This window comes from Mastacembelus armatus, chromosome 22 (assembly GCF_900324485.2).
Source record: "Mastacembelus armatus chromosome 22, fMasArm1.2, whole genome shotgun sequence".
NCBI lineage: Eukaryota > Metazoa > Chordata > Actinopteri > Synbranchiformes > Mastacembelidae > Mastacembelus > Mastacembelus armatus.
In genome coordinates this window covers 15,684,017-15,707,947 of record NC_046654.1, presented here as the reverse complement: position 1 = coordinate 15,707,947, position 23,931 = coordinate 15,684,017, and the positions used below count along the sequence as shown (strand labels likewise).

Below are 23,931 nucleotides of genomic sequence, written 5' to 3'. Positions count from 1 at the left end.
TTCCCTTTAACCTGTTATAAAAGGTGTTACATTCAGATTGTACTAAAAAGTACAGCCACATTGGTAATCAAGGCTGCTATATCTAATGAGAGTGAAACGCTGCCATCAGGGGGTTTAAGGTATGGGGGTGGGGAAATTATGTCATTTAAATATGGATACAACTGTTCACAAGAAAACAGAAAAATTGTGTCAAGAATGAAAGGAAGCAGTTCAGTTTCTGGCTGGCAAATCACAGCATGAAGTAGGCGTTGGAACATTGCTTTAATGTGTAAGTATGTGCTAGTGTGTGTGTGTGTTGGTGTGTCTGTGTTTGCACTGTGATCCTTTATGCCTGCTTCTCCCATGTCCTTCAATCCCCAGTCAAGGTTGTCATTAATGAGCATTTTCTCTCTTCATGCTTTACCCTGTCTGTGTCTCTAACACCTTTCTTAATTAACCACAAGAAGTGCTGCTTGCTAATGATGTGTGTGTGTGTGTGTTTGTGTGTGTGTGCGTGTGTGTGTGTGTGTGTCTGTGTTTGATTAGAGTTGCCTAAAAGTTTGTGGTGATTCAACTCAGAGCCCTTTGGGTTCATCTGGTCATGTCTGATCATTAAGATTTTTAAGTTCACCAGAATCAGATTAACTACATTTGCAAAGTGTAATGAATGTTTTTATTCATTAAAAAAGTCATTTTCAATGAATACTACATCACTGAACACTGACAACTGACCTTTGCAAAGTGCAAGTCATCCTTGTCCATACTATACTGTACCGCCTACTTAAAATATCTGAACTTTCAATATGACTCTGGATAGAGTCATACAGTTTAAATGATACAGGAGAAAGGTTATATAGAGGTTCAGCATAGCATGACAAAGTTATATCTGGTAGCTTTAACATTATGCAACACTCAGCACAGTTTAAAACACTCAGAACTTTCTTTGCACTGAATAAGGAAGACTTCATAAAACATTGGGAAAATATTAAAAACCTGTGTTAATAAATGGATAAATATCTGGTTATCCCTTTTTTCTTGGCCTATATGATAATATATAATATATAATAGATTCTTAATCCTAATTGGAAAAAAAATTGAATGTATTATTAACTTTTTTCTTTTTGACTGATTTTTCAGGTGCTGTGTCGAGGTGGGGTGGTAACCATGGAAAGGCTTTTGCTGTGCGTGATGCTGGTAGTTGCCATAGCAGTACGGGCACAGATCTGCCCAAAACGCTGCGTATGTCAGATCCTGTCACCCAACCTGGCAACCCTCTGTGCCAAGAAAGGTCTACTTTTTGTACCACCAAACATTGACAGGCATACAGTAGAGCTACGGCTGGCTGACAACTTTGTCACAAGGTAACTGTTACACCATCAAGATTAACAGTTTCAATATAACACTGCTGCAATACTGCAGATACTACTTCTGTTTTTACTACTCTATTATTTTAATGTGATATTACTACCACTGACACTGAATTCAGACACTGAATGTTAGGACAGAGTTGCATCACTAAGGGTGCTTTTTGTTTGGATATTTACAGATTATCCTCTGGCATCAGAATGAATTATATTAATTAAGGTGTTAAGAAAGAGTACTGGAGTACTTCATATTCAGTTCATAGTCAATGGAGCAGCTCAAGGCTGAATTTTGAGTTTTCTTTTAAAAGATGTCAAGTATACAGTGCATTTGAACATTATTAAAAGACAAATTTGCCCCATCATATTTTAAAGGAAAAATTCAGCCATTTATTTTCATATGTGGACTGACTCTGATAGCTTCATTAAACAAAATTCTGTCTTAATGGAATTTTGGTTTTACCCATAACTAGAGCAAGCAATGGCTTGAAGCTAGTTATGGAGACCCTATTATAGATGAGATACCGTACATATGTCTGTTGTATAATTTAACTCTTGTTATCTGCGTCCATAGTGTAAAGAGGAAAGATTTTGCAAACATGACACGGCTGGTGGACCTAACATTATCTAGAAACACCATCTCCTACATCACACCTTATGCCTTTGCTGATCTGGAAAACCTCAGAGCCCTACATCTCAACAGGTACAGAATGACATGAATCAAGATCGGCCTATTATACACCATCCACTTGAGAAGTTTTTAGTGTTGAACTTTATTTCCAAAAATGTTTTTTTCTTTTTCTTCAATCCTCCATCACAGTAACCGGCTAACGAGGATAGGCAATGATACGTTCAGTGGGATGTCAAAGCTCCACCACCTGATTCTGAACAACAACCAGCTGGTGCTTATCCACCAGGGAGCGTTCAACGACCTGTTGGCGCTAGAAGAACTGGACCTGAGTTACAATAACCTGGACTCTATTCCATGGGAGGCCATCCAGGTCAGATTCTCTTAATACTATATCAACCTGTTGTTGATGGTCTCATCCTTTGGAAAGCAAAAGGATAAAAATAAATCTCTATTTTTCTCTGTCATTGCTGCAGAAAATGACAAGCCTCCATACACTGAGTTTAGACCACAACATGTTGGACTTCATTCCAGAGGGAACCTTTTCCCTTCTACAGAAACTCAACCGACTGGACGTGACGTCCAACAAACTCCAAAAGCTACCACCAGACCCCCTTTTTCAACGAGCACAGGTATATTGTATGGCAATATTAAATTAACAGATGATGCTAAAATCAAGCAGCTAGGCATTTTATAGAATTTTTTTGTATATGAGATCTCTGTCATCATGGTTACAGTAATATACAGAGACACTAATGATGTATAATTATAGATAGGACAACAACTGATAACAGCCACTTAATGGAGTGATAACATATGGCTCTTTGAATTAATGATGGAAATGATTCTCTTATTCTTTTCAACTATTTTAAATGTTCACATCCTATTTACAGTTTAAAATTGCATTTAATTCACCAAACCACTGCTTCTAGTTTACATGGCAAGAAGTAAAGCAAATTTATGCCAACATTTACCCATTGGCCACTATATGAATGTTAGTGAAATGGGCAACTTCAAAATTATTATTATTACCAAACACTGTAATCTAGATTAAAGCAAATTTAAATGGTCTTCTAGTATATCCTTACTTCATTTAAACACATTTCATGCTTCATCATCCTGGTGATTTGTACAGAAAGCAGCAGGTTACCCATTAGCAAAAGGGAACATACATTTTTTTTTAAACCTTTATCTGTTAATGGGAAAAAGTGCAAAATGCCACACACTCAACATCCTAGGTTGAAACTGGCTGATTTCTACTGGCTCCCAGTGTGGAATTGAATTTGTAGTTTTACTGGACAATGAAATATTTTCAGTTTTATTGAATGCAGTTATTTTTTCACACTACCAGGTCCTTGCTACATCAGGGGTCCTAACCCCCTCTTCTTTTGCACTGTCATTTGGTGGGAACCCACTCCACTGTAATTGTGAGTTACTGTGGCTGCGAAGACTGAACAGAGAAGACGACCTGGAGACATGCGCCTCACCCCAACATCTCTCTGGCCGATACTTCTGGTCCATCCCTGAGGAAGAGTTCTTGTGTGAACCCCCTCTCATCACCAGATACTCCCATGAGATGAGGGTGCTTGAAGGGCAGAGAGTTGCACTCAGGTGTCATTATCAATTCTTATCTGAAACACATGAAAATAGTATGAAAACATGCAGTCAATGAAAATCAACAGACAAATTTCCTCATTATTTTGTAATCAGTCTGCACAGTCTGATCCACGCTCACGTACAAACACAGACACACTAATTTATTTACCCTAGCTCCGTATTATGTTTAGAAGCCGCTAAAGAATAGATTAAATGCCCTACTGTTCACTGAAGCACAGGACAGGGACATCATGCTAAAATTTTAAGGAGGACAAAACTAAATCAAGGCAACAACAGGTCTGAGAGATGATGATTACTTGATTTGCATATATATTGGTCACACACTTCCAATCATGATAGATGTTATGTTTTCAAATATGGAAATGTGATGAAAATGAGTAAAGGAGGGAGAAATTTCAGTGGGATGCCATTATTCTTTTACCCTTATTGTGTCTTGTTTTTAGCTCCATACATAAAGTGTACAGTAAATAGAGATTAATAGAGAGATAACTCATGTAAAATGTTGTCTTTTGCTAAACCCATTTTAATGCAAACAACTAAAAAGTGAGGAAAGTCTTATATAATGAATTTTTCATCTTCTGGTAATGACAATAATAGTCTTTCCCTCCCTATAATAATAGTTTAACTAGCCTTTATTTAGCCATTTCATAAATGGGTACTACTATGGATTTCTGAAATACATGGCTATTGGCATCCACATATAGAGAATGCAGAAAGACCCCCTGAGAAAAACATTCCCCCTGTCTCATAATTCTATTAAAATTCAACACTGTATTGAAATTACAGAAAAAGAAAAGGGTCACAATGACCCTGGCATCTGCTCTTTACTTTTGATTGCTTATAACTCTGATGACATTAAGCACTTTATTATTGCTATTTCAATCAATCAGTCATGCAAATACAAAATCGCATTGCAAGAAAGCCACAGGTATGACTAGATGGCATATTTTTCTTGAGTTCCTATGTATTTGCTTGCATGGCTCATTCCCTGTTACACAGACCATGTCTCATTTGTCATAAGGTTTCCAAACCTTTATTGCAACTCTGTGGTATTTTCTGGCAACCAATATGTAGCCTACATACAACAAAAATCTGCTGTAATTCAAAGGCTTTATTTTAAACCATATTCTTTTTTAAACGAATGTGCTATTCCACCAACTACTTTAAGTCCCAGAGGGAAGGTAGAGAGACTTTAGAAACACCCATCAAGCAGCGCTCTACTTTTACTGTACAGTTGACCCCATTTTGTCTTCCTTCTAATATGTTCCACTCTACCTCTTTCACTCTTATAAGGTGTAAGGCAAGGGGTGACCCAGAGCCAGCCATCCACTGGATCTCTCCTGAGGGCAAACTGGTATCTAACTCTTCCAGAACGTTGGTCTATGCCAACGGGACTCTAGACATTCTCATCAGTACTGTTAAAGACACCGGCTCTTTCACCTGCATCTCCTCGAACCCTGCTGGTGAAGCCCATCAAACAGTAGACCTGGTCATTATAAAACTCCCACACATCTCCAACAACACCAACAACATCCAGGAGCCTGACCCAGGATCATCTGACATTTCCACATCAACACGAGGTGGGGCCAACGGGAGCAATGTGACAGGAGATGTGAAGGGCGGGGTGGATAAGAAGGTGGTGACGGCTGAGGCAACATCATCAACTGCACTGATCAAATTCAACTTTCAAAGGAATATTCCAGGCATTAGGATGTTCCAGATACAGTACAATGGGAGCCAGGATGACTCGCTGGTGTACAGGTAAGCCTGACCATCTCTATCTCACCTTGATGTTCATCACAGTAGAGTGACACAATTTACACAATGGAAATTGAATCATGATATCTTCAATGTGGGGGTAGAGAATTACCCAAGTAATGACCCAAAGATTAGATTACAGTAGATTAGATGCAACTTTAATGATCCTGTTGGAAATAGTGATCGCAGGAAATAAGAAAAAGAATACAGACATGATTGAATTTAAATGCAAAGCAAATATGGCACTGCAAGGGAGCTACAAGGGCAGTAGAAGAACACTATGAAGGTGCTACAGTGGTTTTACAAGAATGCTTCAAGGGTATGATAAGGATGCTACAGGGGTATTACCAGGGGTGGAAGAAGTACTGATATCCTTTACTTAGAATAAAAGTATAATTACCACAGTGTAATACTTTGTCACAAGTAAAAATCTGCATTACAAATTTTACTTTAGTAAAAGAACAAAAGTGTTAGCAGTCAAATGCAACTGAAGTACCAAAAGTAGAAGTACTTAATGGCACATACATTTCACAGTAATATATTGTATATTATTGGATCATACTTATTGATGCATTATTCTGTTCAGTAGTTTAATGTTACAGCTGGTAAAGGTAGAGCTGATGCTTAAAATTTGAGTTGCTTTCCATACAGTATACAGTTATCATACTAGATATTTTGGACAAGATATACACTACAAGTTTGGACATACTTTACTATTGATTTGAATGAAAAAGTGTGTCCAAACTTTTGATTGGTACTGTAAATGATCATGAAGAAACTTTTATTTATAAGTAAATTGCTCAGATAATATTTTCAGCAACTGTGGTTGTTTATGAGTTTAAAAAGGCAGACACATGTTCTGCACATTCACTCATATTAAAAAAAAGGCCAATATGAGCAGAATTGTACTGCTAGATAGTTTGTGAATTTCCTACTGAGGAAATTCTATGATTGATTGTACTGTATTTCTGTTATTGATGTCATTCTGAAAAGTAACTAAAGCTGTAAAATAAATGTGGTGAACTAAAAGGACAATATTTCTCTCCGAAATGTAGTGAAGTCACAGTTTGAAGTAGCAGAATATGGTATAGTTAAGTACAGATACCTTAAAATTTTACTGAACTATTCACTATTCACTAGTCACTAATCACTAATGATGAGGACAGTACATTTCAATGCCAGAATTAATATCGCTATCGCTTTTAAAGCTATATAGAGAGCAGGTCTGGAGGCAGCCAAATTGCACCGGCATGTTTCTACAGTAGCCCAGAATGGACAAACTAAACACTGGCTCTAGACAGGGAATCGAGTACTGGACATTGGTGAGGTGCAGTGTGAGGGGTGTTCAGAAGGTTGTATTCTTCAATCTCACCAGTAAATGCCCCTAAAGCTTTAACATTTTACACATTGCACCTTCAATTAAGCAAAGTACTTGAACAAAGCAAATGCAATACTAGATCGTTATAATACAATTCTGTTCAATAAATGCATTTAGATTACAGACATAAAAGAACAGCACATACAGCACATATGCCAGATACAGAAAGACAATGAAAAAAATAGTTAGTCAATTTAAATGTTTTAATTTAATAATCAATTTGATGTATTATTCAGGATGAATATGTGTTACATATTGCAGGTTTGCAAGTAGAGTGTAAGTTTAAAAATCTGCAGAAGACACAGCTGCATACAGCTGACCTTTTTACTAGATCTTTTTGTGAAAAACAGAATTTATGTTAATGTGGTACAGTCTGTTATTTTAATGAGAGCATATGTATAGGCTATTTGTCATTGTTTAGTACATGACAGGGTAGACAGAAAGTTCATATCAGGGCAAATTAGACAAACACAGACATGAATGGACAGCGAAGACAGACAGGCAAATAGACATGAGAAAGCCTGTGATCCTTAGTCAAACCTGGCACAACAACAAAGCTCACTCCAGCCTGCTGACTCACCAGACTCACCAACGGCCTTGACAGGGAGAGCTCTGCTTGTCTTTCTTGACTTTTGACGTTTGCTCAGGATTGCACAGATTAGATCAATCTCTCAGGGAATGATTGTTATTTGAGCTAAATATTTACTCTGTTGAAATAGAAGAGAGGGAATTAAACAACATGCAGAGCCTCCATAGGGAAATCTGCCAGTGTTATCTGCCTTTCATATTGCAGCTAATCCCCATACATATTTCATCATAACACATCATCATCGTCAAGAGCTGGAGGAGCATTGGGTTTGACCATCTGCGTCACAATATTGACAATACCCTAAACTGTTAAGAACTTCCTCTCTGAAGATTTTTACTTTAGCTAAGGTTAATGTAAGAATTGGCCTATTACATTCTTTATCTCTCTGTGACTACAACATAAATTAATGACAAAAATCATTCATATAAGAATCTACTAGTATTATCCACCTTGCATATTATTCATAATCTCTGTAAATAATTCATGATGCACTTAACCCCATCCAGGGGATCCATCATCAAGATATGGCGCCAGTGGGAATTATAGCTGCCTGTCTTAAAGATACTGTCATAGCCTTTCACATCAAGATAGTCAGGTTTCTTAGTTACTCTTTCTTTCACAAAAACCGCAGTTATACTTTTGTCCTAAGACTTTAAAATGATTATAGAAAAGTAGTAATTTTGGCTGCATGAAGGCCACAATGACAAACAACTTCCTGTTGGGTCATGGAGAATGAGTGATTGGACAACTCTTTATCACCCGCCCCAATCATTTCTGTCTGCCTTTAAGTCTTCCTTACACTTCTTCCTCTCCTCCTTCTGCCTCTTTCATCTTATCTTCTTTTTCTGGTTTTCCCTTACTCTTTTTTCCCCAATATCAAGCACTGATGTCATTTGTGTATCTCTTTCTCTTATCGTTAGACAGCAGATTGATTTCCATTCAGCACCTCTGCTAGCATGAAGTAGCAAACCATTGATTTTGCTTTTTCATTACCCAAACACAGAGAAGAAAGTTAAGAGGGACAGACAGGGAGAAAGACAATAGAAAAGTGTGAAAAAGCAAAAAGCAGAAAATGTTGGGGGATGACAGAAAAGAAAGATGGTGATAGTAGGAGGGAAAGAGAATGAGAAGGGAAGACTGGTCCTTTTGTCATAGATAGAGCACTTACTTTTCAGGTTCAGTGAGAGCTTATCGATTTGCCACATATTGACATTTCTGCTTTTTACTCCTCCTTTGACAACACAATGCAGTTGGGTGTAGGAGTGGTTCTGTATTTTTCTTCCATACTGTGAATTGAGCTTTCTGCAAAAAACAGATGGGTAAGTGAGTGACAGTTCTAAGCTTTTGCAGCCACATCCTTATGGCTATCTCAACCTCATAGACATACGATGCCCTGCTTCTCTGAAATGTAATAGTTGTAATACTTGATTCTGCATTGATCCCTGTAGAAAAACCCCACCCACACAGCTCCATTCACAGGAAGGTCAGGGTCAGCTGCAGAACAGCACTCCTGGATCTCACAGGGATTCAGTATCTTGCTCAAGGACACTTGAGATGGGCTAATGTTTACTGATACAGTGCTGGTGTTTTAACACCAGCCCTCCTACTTAAGCATTGTATTTCTTTTCTGGAGGCAGGCATGATGCCCAGCGAGTGACAGGAGTAAAACACCAACATCAGTTTGATTCTTGTGATTGTTATTAGGAAGGCTAGTGTATGGCTAAACAACATCACTGTTTGAAAAGTCCAGCAACCAGCAATTTTTTTTTTAACAGCTCACAAAAGTTGCAGCATGTGAAGATTAAGTTCATATTTAAGTTGAGTGTCTGAGTTGGTAAAACTATAGAGTGAATGCAAATTCAGTTTTTACAGTTAACATCCAAAAAATCTGGTTACACATAAACATTTAGGGGGTTGTATAAACTCAGTAGTTGTCAAAAATATAACACAGCTGCTAAACAGAGTTAACAGAATATCCCAGTTAAGCAAGTTTTAAGCACATTATATCGCCTTTTATGGTGGTTGTGCACTTTTTAATGCTGGGAGCATTTTAAGTTAGCCTGACATGACAGATGGTTTGTTACACAGAACAAACTTGGAGGGCACAGTAAGACACTGTTTGAAAAGGGCAGACACTTTCAAACAATTACTTGGCAGGCGACTAGGTAAGCCATCTGTCAGTCACCGGCTAACGCTAAGTAATTTTAACCAATCAGGGCAACGAGTCACGTGGCATAGTAACTGTGTGCAGAGGATCAAACACAACAAATTTCAGAGGAGCTGTGGATGCTAACGAGCTAGAGTTGCTACTTTCCATTATCAGTGAGCATGTCTGTTTGACTTTTCTTTTTATAAGGCAAATATGTGCATAAAAGACATTTTATCAAACACAAAATGTTGTTTAGGGTTAGGTTAATTGGTGACTCTAAATTGCCTATAGGTGTAAATGTGAGTGTTTGTGAGTGTCAGTGTGAGTGCTTCTCACACAAGGTCAGCTGCAGTCCCCTAACTAAACTTCTACAGAATAAGCACAATAGAAAATGGATAGGTTCAATTCAAAGTTGACTTTTTTCTTGACAGTCTGAACCCTGGGAGAATCACAAAAGTAACAGTTTAATTAAGTTTAAATAACACTGACTCAAGGCATTAAAAAGCAGGTTGAAAAGGTCTTCATTTTTTTTCTTACCTGCCATAGACAATAACATTAGCTATGATGTTTGCTGGCAAGCTTGTGCAACTTGTGTTCTGTTAAGACAGTTGTGTGTACAAAATTCCTTCACCCATTGTGGCCACGAAAAAGTTAAATTTTTAAAGTTTTCAGATATTTTCTGAAGATTTTTCAATATAACCTTTCAGTCAACCCAACATTGTGATGAAACAAGAAAATTGTAGTTTCCTCAACATAGTAATCTCTACAATACTTATTACAGTTACAGAGACCTCTAGGTTTTGGCAAAAGCTGTAAATATGGAGCTTGTATTACATGCTAACTATTGCTTTGTTTTCCCTTCCTTTTGCCACTCATTTCCCTTGTATCCGATTTTTCTTCCTTCTTAAATCTTTAGCTATAAGCCACACACCTTTTACCTAAGCTTAAGATGTTTGCCCTGATTTCAGGGTCATATTGAGAGAGACCTGTCTTTGCAGGCTTTAACTATTTTATTTTAACTATTTGCATTGTGTAAAATAGTCTTATTCAGATGTTTAGTCACTTATAGCCCTAATTAAAAGTTCAATATGTAATATTTTGAGTGATCTATTAGCAGTAATTGAATATAGTATTCATAAATATGATGCCATTGGTGTGTAGTCATCAGTAAATACCAACCAGAATGAGCCTTTTAAATCTAGAAACAGAACGGGTCTCCTTTCACAGAGGCAGCCATGTTGTGCCGCCATGTTTTTAAAGTAGCCCAGAACAGACAAACCAAACACTGAACAGGGAATTTTTTTAAAGGTGACAGCCACCGTACCCTTCGTCACACCAGGGAAGTGGATGAGGTGGGGTGCAACTAGGTGCTGTTCTTTTCAAATCTTTCACATTTTACACATTGCACCTTTAATGCTTTATAGGCCAATAATAATCCACTAATAAGGTATCAGTATTTGGTTTAGCAGATGCCTTTATTTGGATTAATAGGATATTTTATTAGATAAACACACAAATACACCTTTACACCCTTCACACATGCACAGATTTCCTCCATGAACTGTAGCTTCCTCCAATAGTCCAAACACATGCAGGTTAGTTGGTTGTCGAGTCTAAATTCTCTGCAGGTTTGATGTTTGTCTGTCTATATGTGTCAATGAAAATGAAGTGATGATATGATGTTTCCCATACATACAGTGACTGAAAATGATTCGTATAAAGATTATGAAGAATGTAGTTTCGGCAGTAGACTACTGAATCCACGACACTCTACTTTGACATTCAATACCTTATTTAAAATCACACAAACAAGACATTGTCCCTCTTTCCTATATAGAGTTCTCATCTGTTCTGCCTGTTGTTTTGTTTTGCTTTTTTTCCCTCTATGTTCTTTCAGCAGTTGTTTTCCACTCCAGCAAATCCATCAAGCTACAGGGGCTGGTTGCCATTTACCAAAAAAACTACACATCAAGCAAATTGTGTGGGAAGCTTTTTTATGAGACTGCACAACAGGGGGTGGGGGATGAATCCATGCTTTTAAAGAGGCCTGCTTGTCCTCTTTCTCTTTCTCAGGATGTAGCTTATCCTAGCCTCTTCCCTGTGGCCCGGGTATAACACCTAGCTCAGCTGTGTTTAAGGCATGAAAAAACATCCACCTTTATCCCGACGTAATGTTCCAATTTTGATTTTATGGTACCATAAACATATCACAGGCCTAACATAATGGTGTTATTATTGTAAGTAGTCTATGGGGTTTTAAATGTGGACTACTACTACAGCAGTGAGGATTATTCTAAATGGAAGTAGTGACAAAAGAGGGAAGGAAAATGAAATAATGAAATGGAAGAGAAAGGATGGAGGGGAAGAACATATACCAAAGAGAAGTTGAGAGAAAGAAAGAAATGAAGGAAACATTAAGCATGGCAGGAAGTAAAGGGATAAGAAACAAAAGGAAAAAGAAAAGGGAAAAAGAGATGAGTATGAGGACATAATTGAGTGGAAGTACAGGAGGAAGAGAAAAAGTAAGTTAGTAATAAGTTTTCAGTAGAATAAACAATAAAAAGATAATTTAAGATGTAAGAAGGAAGAGATAAACTAGAGAGAAAGTGGAAAGATGAATGATTAGAAGAATAAAAAATAATCTGGTTAACAGGAGAAGACAAAAAATGATAACAGGAAAAGAAAATAGTATAATGAATGAATAAAAGTATAATGAATAATGAAAAAGAAGGTGATGCTGTACTGTACTGGAGCGTAAAAACAACTGAGTTAAGAAGAATAAAGAATGGACAAGAAAAGTTAAGGAAGGAGCCACAGCATTAAGTAGGGATGTAGATGACTCAGCTAAATAAACAGGATGGATGGAGTAGCACTGGAAGATGGAGGTCTACACCCAGCTGCACATTGTGCTGCAACTTCTGCATCACATCTGGGACAGTGTCCATGGCACTTGGACATGTAGTTTGCTGCGCTTGTTTACACAGACTTGCTCAGTCTGGGGTCGTCTTCCTCTTGCTGCTGTGAATTAGGAATTGACGAAAATAACAGCCTGGGCCCACCTGGTAGCTTTTATTTAAGAGAAGATCCCAGATTATAGTATACTACTGATTTATGATGATGAATTTAGTTGATTAGTTACCTTGACCGGTAGGGTGCTAACTTTGTCTTGCCTTGTCATGGCCCGGCAGTTTATAGTTTATGATGAGAGCTCCGAGACTGAGCAAAGTAGCAGGATATAAAACCAGAACAAGGAATTTTGAGACACAAAAATTCTCTACAGTGGAAATGCAGAGTTAAGTGATACATTTCTTTGTGTGTGACACTCCAACTGATGCTGTTTAATTCATCCATTATTAACAGAAAAAAAGTGGACTAGAACAGCTTTAATGACTTCACTTTTCTGTGGAAGTAAATGTCTTTTCGCTGCAGATTTCAGTCTCTAAAACATAGTTTGACCTAGGAATGTAACCTTAAAGCATAATCTAATAGTCATTAAATTATTTTCAAAATTGGAATTTGTTCCATTAGATCTTTATCTTTTATCCAGAGTTGTATTCAAGAAGATGTAACTCATTACATTATCATGTCATAAAAAACCCCCAAATCACACTGTATGCTACATAACCTTGAAGGATTATATTATTTTAGAAGGGAAGACAAATAATTAGAGTTTTTAGATAATGTTGCTACACTGTTGCATTTAAACAATGTGCTAATGTGTTTTATTGGTAACTGCACTATTATGACTGTAATTAAAATAGTCATTTATTAACTGTTCATTGTTGGAAATTAGTAATGTAATCTTCTGGGGAAGTGTGACTAGTTCATTCCTACATTAAGAAAAGTTTAGTAACACACTAGCTATGTGACAGGTATTTACTTTTTCAGCAAACGCAATAACTATTTTACTTGAGACTGCATTTGAACGAGGTTTACCCATCCGTCCATTCTCTAGTAGGTGTTAGAATGGCCCATCCAGCCTGGGCACAAAATCCCTCTGCTACCTCTGACTACAAGGTGGTGCTTGTTATTCATTAGCTTTGGCACCAGAAGCATTACGCATGGTAAAGATAAGAAACTTGCTTCAGCGGTGTTTTCTGTCTGCCTACGAGACTCGGACCTATTAGCATGGCGCTGTGCCATGACCTGTGCAACACATATTAGCATTAGGTCAGCAGGAGTTGAACTACCATTAATCCTCTGCACTTTGGGATAAGGAATCAGTAGTTCCTAACTGGTTTGATTGTATGCATATGCCTTACAGTGTGTGTGCTGTGTTGTTGTGTTGCATTGTTTGTTAGAAAATTACCCTGGAACAGGAATTTATCATTTAGTGTTGCATGATATAACAGAAGAAACCATGTTTCCATGAATGCAGTGTAAAGAAAAGTTTTTAAAAACCCATAACTGCTTTTGCATGCTATTTTGTTAGCTTATCACAAAGTTTTTCATTTTTCAGGCTATTTAATTAAGACTAGCATTGCAGTATTATAGGAGGCTTTACCCAGAAGCAGTGAATACCATTTTCTGTAATAATTGGACAACCTACTTTTAGATATCTGTGACCCACATTTTCATCCATCCCCCTTTTTTAACAAAACTGCTCTGCAATTTTACAATGTTTTACTGCTCAAACAGTTCTAATAAGAGTGGGTATAGTGGTAATGTAATATACTGTAGGAGCCCAGTGATATTACGATTTTACGCTAATTTACTTTCTGCTTTTAACTTTACAGAGAAATTTAAGGGATGCAAATAGACTTATCAATTTTGTTGTGTTATATTTTGGAACAATGGTAAATATTAAATTTTGAAAATGTTGCTCCAAGCAAATTAAACATTGTTCAGAAAACAATCTCACCACAAGATCCATTTAGTTGCTATTCACATCGATCAGATGTTCTTCCAAATACATTAAGGACTTATTACCAACGTGGGTTTAAAAGCTGAGGTTCAGAGCTAATTCTTGACATTGTAAACAGCAATTGACAAAGCAATCTCATCATAAGGTCCATTAAGGATCTTTCCTGGCGTCTTCATTACCAATTTGCCGAATCATCATGGACTTGCAGATTATTGATATAATTTGCTTCCAAAATAGCCCTTAATCAATTATCTGCCAATTGCAATTATATGAAAAAAAATACAGATTTTAAACTTACAATTTATTACGGCTCCTGCTCATGTTGCAACATAAAACAACAGTTCAGTTGTCAGCTCTCACACTGTCAGCTCTGACTTTTGGAATACAGGCAATATTTTCTAATTTCCCATTTTTCTTCAAACTTATTACACATTATGTTTTTTGCAATTCTCTTTTTGTGTAAATCAAACCAGGTGTAAGACATTAAATACAGCGTTTCAGATGTGTGGGTACTGTAGGTGGATTTAATTTGTCTAAATCAGGCTAGCTGTTTCCTGCTGTTCCCCCTCTTTATACTACACTAAGCTACATAAGTCTAACTTTATATTTACTGATGTGAAAGTGGCATTGATCCTAACTTTCAATCAGTGTGATTAGCTACTGATTTAGTCAATTAAAATCACAAATAAGAACTTGATGTAAAGATATTGATAAGTAAAGCCAGGTGTAATAATAGTTGTTATACAGTTAATAATGTAAAATATAACATAATACAAGAAAATTAAATCCAGATCACCAAAAATTGCTGAATACTGGACAACTTGCACTGCCCTTATAAAATGCAAGAATAATGTTCCCCTGCAGTTAAATGAAACCACTAATGAGCTAGCCCACAGCAGTGAATATCATTTTAAAACACAGGGAATACACCCCCCACACAGTGTGTCACACATGGTCTGACTGTGCTCTACTGCTAGGAAAGCCACTGGCTGAAGACTACAGCTGAGTTATTAGATGCCCTGGCCCCTTATCTCACTGCTCCAGCTCGACCTGGAAGCCCTAGTGTTGTGTGTTGAATCATTGTCATGAATGCCTTTTTTCCTCTTGGAATAATGTGTGTGTGTGGCCTGTAGGCTTTGTCCAATATTTAATCAAGTGAAATGGCCTGAAATGGAACAATCTGGTATCATAGTTCACTGTTCTGTACATGGAGGCAAGCATTTGTCGTGGGACAAAAAGCTGAGAGCGACTAATGGAGATCACATTGGCCTCCTGGCTTTGTCCTGGCTGGAGTGAGAAAAGCCAGAGTTGATTAATACACACAAAAGCACATACACACATACTAACGAGACCATTCTCCTGTCAGAAATGTATGTCATTTGTGTCTGCAGGTTATTGCAACAATCATTACCATCTAGTGAATGTTATAATTACGACACATGAGAAGAAGTTGCCATTCAAGTAAATAGAGTGACAGTCTGGGGATCTCATTGGTTACTCAGTTTTCAATGAAGTGCAGTAAATTTAATCAATAAAGGATATTCACTCAGTGGCGAGATTTGCTGTAGTGTTTGGTTACACCACCGGGTGGCGCTGCACTTGGCGTTGAACGTAAAGAAGTTACATGTGTATGGTGACTACACAAATTAAAAAATAAATGCATTTCCTTGTCAGTGAAGAATGAAATGAGAGGTGCTGTGGCTTTGCATGGCCAATGTGACAGTTGTGATGTACACTGCAACGTGAAGTTGGAAACATTCGACCAAGTTGCTGTCTGGGGGCTCTCCAGTTAAGATAGTTATCTGAGGCCCAGTTAATGCACGCCAGGAGCTCAGTGTCAGGTAGCAGAATTCATTTTGATTGTTGTGTGTCCAGTACATTTAGTCTGATCTAAAAGAAGTTCTTCAGTAAAGCCTGGATGTTGTGCAGCAGTATTTGCTGTGTATACTGTCATGGATCTTTTCTTTTTTCCATGACCATTCTACATCCTTTACTGTGTGGTTATCACCGTAACCACAACAACAAATGTTATTTTAGCCAAAACTATGTTGTTTTTTTTATGTTAGGCCCTAATGAAACCGTGATCATAACTGCCTCTTTATTATGGTGTCCAAAGGCTTGGTACCATTGCTGGTGGAATAGAGCATATCACTGCCGTCCCTGGTGTCAGAGGTCTGGTAAACATGATGCCTATGAGCCATACTCTATGGTAGGAATGAACAATGCATACCATTTACGTTGGAGGCCTTCTTGGTGCTCACATCTGTGCACATTCATGCACAATCTGGATTTGACCAGCACGTAGTGCTGCATAAGTGTTGAAAGTTGTTAGAAGGCCTGACACAGTGACAGCCACTGGGTAAAGGAGGTTGCAATGAGAGGAGATTACTGTAATTGAATTCACGTACGTGCATGCACACACATATCTACTGTGGACACATATAAACATAACTACATGCACATAGACATTTTCTGTTGTGTAATGAAAGTGTAATGAAACACACACACACGCACGCACACACACACACACACACACACACACACACACACAAACACACACACACACACACACAGAGGCGCCCTGGGCTGAGGGCTTGGCAGAGTAGAGTAGATAGATTAGTGTAATAGTCTCGGCACAAGGCAATCATCTGCCCACTGTAGGGCTTCAAACACTGGCAGCAAGACCCAGCTCAGACACAAAGAAATTAGCCACAATGAATGAGTTCGTTTGGATGAGTTCACAATGCTAATGGCTAACACAGTAAAGAAAGAAAACTCACTGACTTGCATAAAAATGTATTTTGTTAATTCACTGTGCAGCAGAACAGGGTCCAAATAGGCATAACACATTGTCAATATCTTGACTGTTACTTGCATCTGTGAAATATAAATGATGACAGCTTCATTTACACGTTGGCAATGAAAGTTAACTATGCGATGCACGTTTCACCAGCTGGAGTGTAACATTGGATAGATTTTGCTGAGAGACAGTCTAATTTGGTGTGGCCAGGAGGAGTCATGTTGTTAATGGTTTATTGGAAGCAAAGGTTTCTGAGGTGTAGAAAAGAGAGAATGTAATTTATTCATGTGGCTATGTGGCAAAACAGCAAACAGACCCTGAAGCAATGCACATAATTAGTGTCCATTCAAACATTTTCATCCAAAACACATTCTGTCTTTTTGGAAGAGACACAATAGCAAGTTATTAACTTGACTTGTTACTGTATTTTGTGCCAACTGTCTGCTTTCACTGTAAACAAAACTTACTAATATCCAGATATTCTAAACAAGATGGATCAACCATATTTACAGAATTATTCGTGCAGAGCTATAGAGTATTAATCAAGATATAAAAGAGATAGCAATCTGCTGACCTGAAGAGGAATTTGTTGATGTACTAATATAGCCGAGGTGTATTTCCACACTATTTACGCTTAGTTATGTAACGCAGTGACAGGTGACACCTTAGGGTGATTTGGGACTGACATGTTAAATAGATATCATTAAAACATCATTTATTTATTTATCTAATATTGTTATCATGTGTATTTCAGCATAAAATTATAGAAAAATCCACGACTCCTCAGGTAATGGGAGGGATACATCTGTCAACATCCGATATGTTTTTCATGTTTTAGCATGTGAGTATTTGCCATATCCGAGTATGAGAATGGCCTACACATACCCATAACTTTATTAACATCTTTATTAGTTTTGAACATGGACTAGGTACAGTTTTATGCTATTTGGCCCAATTATTTTTTCAGCCAAAAAAAGCCCAGCTACAGTCATAGGCAGTTAACTATTTTGCAAAAAATTATTGAGGTGGAAAAAAACCCTTAGACTTAGTGATTTATACCTCTCTTACTAATGGCGAGTAGCACTTACAGGGATTTTATCTGTTGGGGAAAAATTTTAGTGTTACCTTTCATAAGACACCAAAAACAGCACTGGCCTCCAAGTAGTTCAAGAATAGCTTCCAGTTTGCTGTGGGTATGCAATTGATAGGTATTTAGTGTAATAGTAAGGCATTTATTAGGCCTTACCATTAGGTTATGTGTGCAGCGTGTGCATGCATGTATCATCTGCCTGTATAAATGTATGTCTAGTATCTATAAGAGTTAAATCATTAAAAATATATAAAGGTGAAGGCATTCATGGTCAATATGTTTCAACAAACCAGTGATTAGACCTTACCTTTTTACTGTCTCTGTTATGCACACACATACTGTATTCCAGAGGCATATTAATTAGTCAGTACAGCAGTTGGTCTCTAGTTGAGAGCATGACACCTTTTAAGCCTACAAGAAAAAGATGAATCTGTAAGTGCAGGCATGTACATTCATACACACAAATGAAGTACATGGCCACAGCAATAACTGGGAAATTAATCTCTGTCTGTGTAAGTAAGGATATACAAATGTAGCTGCTTGTACCTGAGCTTGCAGGTGCCAGTGCCATTTGCTCCCATCATTGACCTGCCCCTTCAGTGTCACATAATGTGCCTCACCATAGAAATAATGCCATTGCGAGTAGGTGTGTGTGACCATGGCTCACCATCATAGTGATGACAAGAGAAGCAAAGGGGAAACACTTATGGTCAGCCAGCATTGAGACAGTCCTATTAGTATTCATGGTGTCGTATAGGTGCTCTCATACACATGTGCACTCTTTTACTGTTGTTCCACTGAGAGCACACTAATGACCTACCACTATATTCATTCTCTAGCTCTTAATACTAGCCATTAAACCTTAACATGTCTCCTAACCTTCACTTAACTCCAACTCTAAACCAGATGCTTGACCTGGCCAAAATAGGCCTCTGCTCCTCTCAGTGCACACAAGGCTGTGAACTGTGATCTAGCTGCTCTCTTTGGTTTTAATGAGGAATTTCATTAGCATTTTAATGAGGAAATCCAGGAAAGCTGACAAGCTGTTTTAAAGAAAGTGAAGGACAAATGTGCAAATTTAGTCTAATAATTGTGACCAGTGTCCAGTGAAGAATAATCAGCTTTAAGTCAACCTTTAAATCATGCCTTTGTATTTTTCAAAAATTTCTACATTAATAAAAAATGTATTTTAAGTTTTATTGACACCGGAAAACAATTGAAGATTTTGTCATAATAATGTGCCTGTTTAACCCAGTTTGCTAGGTGAAACAGTCTGCTCAAAACATCCTTGTATTAATAATTTTATTAAATTATAAATGATTTCATTAAGAGATGATTTGGGGTTTTTGAGGATTAAGCATCCAGCTGGACAACAGAGCTGAGAGCAGTGATTCTTTACCCATTCTGATGGCTTTTTATATTAAGTTTAGAACTGACTGCAGCTTTCCTCAGCACCACAATGTATTTCAGTGTCTTTCAGCTTATTGCTTAATGTACTGACCCAATAGGCAACTATTTAAAACATTCATTGTATCAACTAAAGGGTGATAATCTCTACAGCCTTTTTGCTGCCCCCAAACAAGTTACTGCAGCTTTAACATTTTGACCCAGGAAATAATTACAAAAATTCAGTAGGATTTTCCTTGAACATATTGGCTGACATAAGTGACTTTTTATACAGGCACCACTAATATGCCTTACTTTAGAGCATATAAATGAATATGTTTTGATGCCAAATGGAAATCCAAACCAAAACTTTAGAAGTACATTTCGATATATTCCACATCATACACTGTTTTTCATGAGTGAGTCTCCATTGAATAAACATTTGCATTCTTTGTCTCCCCTCCCTTTCTGTCCATCGTTTCCTCCACAGAATGATCCCCCCATCAAGCAAGAACTTCCTGGTCAACAACCTGGCCGCGGGGACTCAGTACGACCTCTGCGTCCTGGCAATCTACGATGATGTCATCACCTCACTGACAGCAACACGTGTGGTTGGCTGTGTACAGTTCACCACAGAGTCAGAGTACATGAGGTGTCATTTTATGCAGTCTCAGTTCCTCGGTGGAACGATGATCATCATCATTGGAGGGATAATTGTGGCCTCGGTGCTCGTTTTCATCATCATCCTGATGATACGGTACAAGGTGGGTCTCTCTCTCTGTCACTGTCTGGGCAGAAAGGAGAGAGACTAAGAGGAAAGAGCTGTTTTATTATGTATTAAGACTGATATTATTCACATGGCGACCATATACTACTTTGGTCTACATCAAATTCAGTCACACATTCATGAATTTTAGTGCTGTTAACCAGAGTCAAAGTGGTGTCTTAGTAGACCCTATACCATCCTTAAATACATGAATTAGTCTTTCATTTTAATGGAATGGAATGTAAAATGGACTGTTAAATCACATAAAAAGCACATTAATAACAGTATTAGGCAACTGGTTAAGAAGTTAAAATGTAATCATTTTGGCCTCCTTATATCATTTAGACCTAGCATGAACAATAACTAACTTTTAATTTTTTTTTTCTTTTCATAGTAAAAAAATACCTGATATACCTGGTATAGGCAGAAATACAGTTAGGTCCATAAGTATTTGGACAGTGACATACTTTTTGTAACTTTGCCTCTATACACCTTCTCAATGAAGTGAAAGGAAGTAGTCGAGATGTGGTTGAAATGTAGACCTTCAGCTTTAATTCAAAGGGTTTAACAAAAGTATCACTAATCATTTATGAACTACAGTCATTTTTAGACCCACATGCTTAATGGATCAAACAGAAATGCTCATAATTGTTATTTTTTATACATGGATGCAAGTCCTGGCAAAATATCTCTAGGGAGGAAAATCAGCATTTGGCTTCCAGACTTCAGTTAGTCATTGACTTTAAAGGATCCAAATGCATCCATGTATGAACAATAATTATCAGCATTTTTTTATGTTACTCTGTCCAATTACTTTTGAGCCTTTATATAAAAATGGTTGTAATTCTTAAATGAGTAAGTTTCTCTCAATCATGGATGAGACTGGAACTGGGCTGTCAAATACGGTAATATCAGTTTACAATGTGTTTTCATGACCTTTTGTCTGTTTAACTGGTGTGAACATTAGCTATAATTCTTATGAACCTGTTTTTTTTTCTGTGAGCACAAAGTTTTGGTCATATAAATGATCCTACTAACGTGAAGATACAAATTTAATGTTTTCCAGTAAAGATTGGTGCAGCATTAACCTTAGCTCACATAGATAGTAGTCCCAGTCACATTCAGGATTGAGAGAAATGTTTTTTAACACCCATCAGTCCCTACAAATCCATGGATCATGGGAGTGCTGGTACAAAACTCCCAGCAGATGTCTGGCCAAAAAGGAGTTCTGTGAAGCTGCACAATTACCTGCACTCGACTGCTCTTCCTCGGTGACCTGGATGTGTGCCTTAGTAAACTGAAATTGAATTGTACATGCCTTGACCATAGAATAACCAGTTACATAACAGAATCAAAACTAATTCTAAACCAATATTTCACAATACTGACACAAGAAGCTCTATGAATTAAATGTCTTTATCTTCTGAAGGAAATTTTAAGGTTGAACATATACTGATTTCATTTATCTCATGATACAAAATAATCAGTACAATATAATATTTGTTGCCATATTTCAAGCCCTATGTTACATGAACTGTGGAGAAAAGGCTCAAAACTTCCCTCTTCCCCTCTGTTTTTGCCTCAGGTGTGTAACCCTGGCGAGGGTGGCAAAGGTGTTTCAATGTCGATGACCAACGTTCACTCTCAGACCAATGGGCAGCAGTCACAGGGATGCACTGTGACTCCCAGTGCCTCTAAACATGGCTCAATCGGATTAGACGACCTGTCAGGGGGCACAAAGAAAAGGAGCGGGGCAGTAGGAGGGGGAGGTGGGGGCAAGGATCCGATGACTCAGTCATCCGACTCTTCCCTGCCTGACTGCTCCACGACTATGTCTGTTCTCAGCCAAACTTGGGCGGCCAAAAGCCCATCAGCTGGAGCTGAGGAACAGGAGAAAGCCGTCGAAGAGAGAGCTCAGCCTGGCATCTCGTCGCCCACCACCAGCACTGGGTCACTACCCAAGCCGAAGCGAAAGCCCGCCCCAGGTAAGCCAGGCTCGGCTTGTTCGAACATCTCAGCTGCTAAAGAAAATTCCGCCTACAACTCCCCTCGCCCTCCTTCCGCAACCTCATCCATCGCCTCCTCTGCTCTCCTCCCTTCTTCCACTCCTCTGGACAACCTCAACACCAATCGCAACAACTCCACCTCTCTCAATCAAATCCCTCCTCCCTTCGCCCCTTCCCCTTTCTCCAGCCCTCTTGCAAGCCCCGTCCCCTCCATCCGATTCAGAGAGACACCGATTCTGCGCCGGGCTCCCCGCACTTCTGCCTCCTCCTCAACCAAGTACCAGACTCTCCCTGCGGAGGAGGGAGGAAGGAGCAGGGCAAGGAGGAGGTACTCGCTCAGTGAAGGAGGCTCTAAGACTCACTCATCCTATCAGGGAGGAGGAGCGCCCAAATTAGGGCGCATAATGCGAAACAAAAGGAGCCAGTCAATGAGCGGGATGCTGCTCCCTAACAATGGGGATGGAGACTCGGACAAAGGACGATGTGATTCAGACTGGATCTTAGAAAGCACTGTTTGAACTGGAATGAGACATAAAATAAACACTGGTCAATTCATTATTGTTTATCTTTTGTATGAGGTTATGTCTGAGACTGTGTGTGTTAGGCTGAATTTGTTTATAGGTGTGTGACTGAGGGTAAAGGTATGTGTGAGCGTTTGTGACATGTTTTTGGTGTGTAGAACGTGCATTGTGTGTGTTCACGTTAGTTGTGACTGAGTGTGTGTTTTCTGAGCATCCTGTTTCTATTTTCAAACATTTTTTTTCATAACTCTTTTCCACAGCTGTCTGCATTCAGTTTACAGGGTTCTTTTCCACTTTCACAGCATCTGTTTTGCAGTGGGTCATTCAGCGAGTGGGTAACTTGCCTTGTCTTGTAACGTCTCAGACTGATCTCTTTGGTTCCACTTTATAGCACAAAAAAAAAAAAAACAAAACAAAAAACAAGACAATGGCCTCGCCACGTCATTTCACCTTCTGAAAATCCCAAAAACGGGAATTATTACAGGAAAACAGTGGAATAATGAAAAAAAAAAAAAACCAACAAACAGTGAAGAACTGAAAAGCACACCACTCTTAACGTTCACATGCCCACAGAAAATGTGCATCCATACCGTGGCAAGAGAATAGCAGTCTGTGCCTTCTTTTGCACTAACAGACCCTCTAACAGATAATATAAACAGATTAAGGACTCCACCACGGCTCCACGAACGAGGGATTAGGACAAACAAAAGAAGAGGAAGATTTCACACATAGCCTTTCTTACCTACTGAGGAGTACAGCTATTTGTTGACACCCAGACAGACACAAACTGAGACAAAAGTAACCAAGAGAAAAAGACTTTAATGGACCTCTTATGAAATCAATATTTTTTAAAGGGAAGAATAAACAAAAAAAAGAACATACAAACCTTGTGAGCTTTTCACTAACATTGGTCTGCTTTAGCCTGTGTTGGTCCACAAGCTCGGGAAGGCACCTGTACAGAAAAAGACAACATGTACTGTGTTGTTATGTTGTGTAAAATAAAAAGGGTTCAAATGAAACCTGGTAGTGTGAAATGTGT

General features: G+C 38.3%; 1 protein-coding gene across 1 annotated transcript; it reads left to right on the top strand.

Moving 5' to 3' along the window:
* Nucleotides 1–1,140: 1,140 nt before the first annotated feature.
* On the top strand, nt 1,141–22,889 carry lrfn5a (leucine rich repeat and fibronectin type III domain containing 5a). Its single transcript, XM_026303630.1, has 8 exons — nt 1,141–1,340; nt 1,915–2,043; nt 2,161–2,341; nt 2,445–2,600; nt 3,320–3,579; nt 4,879–5,346; nt 20,090–20,363; nt 21,951–22,889. The coding sequence occupies exons 1-8, from the start codon at nt 1,144–1,146 to the stop codon at nt 22,887–22,889; spliced, it is 2,604 nt and encodes an 867-aa protein (XP_026159415.1). The 5' UTR covers nt 1,141–1,143.
* Nucleotides 22,890–23,931: the final 1,042 nt, after the last annotated feature.

Coding starts and splice junctions, on each gene's coding strand:
- lrfn5a (XM_026303630.1), top strand. CDS start 1,144: ATGGAAAGGCTTTTGCTGTGCGTGATGCTGGTAGTTGCCATAGCAGTA. Junction 1,341..1,914: donor GCTGACAACTTTGTCACAAG/GTAACTGTTACA, acceptor CTGCGTCCATAG/TGTAAAGAGGAAAGATTTTG. Junction 3,580..4,878: donor GGGCAGAGAGTTGCACTCAG/GTGTCATTATCA, acceptor CACTCTTATAAG/GTGTAAGGCAAGGGGTGACC.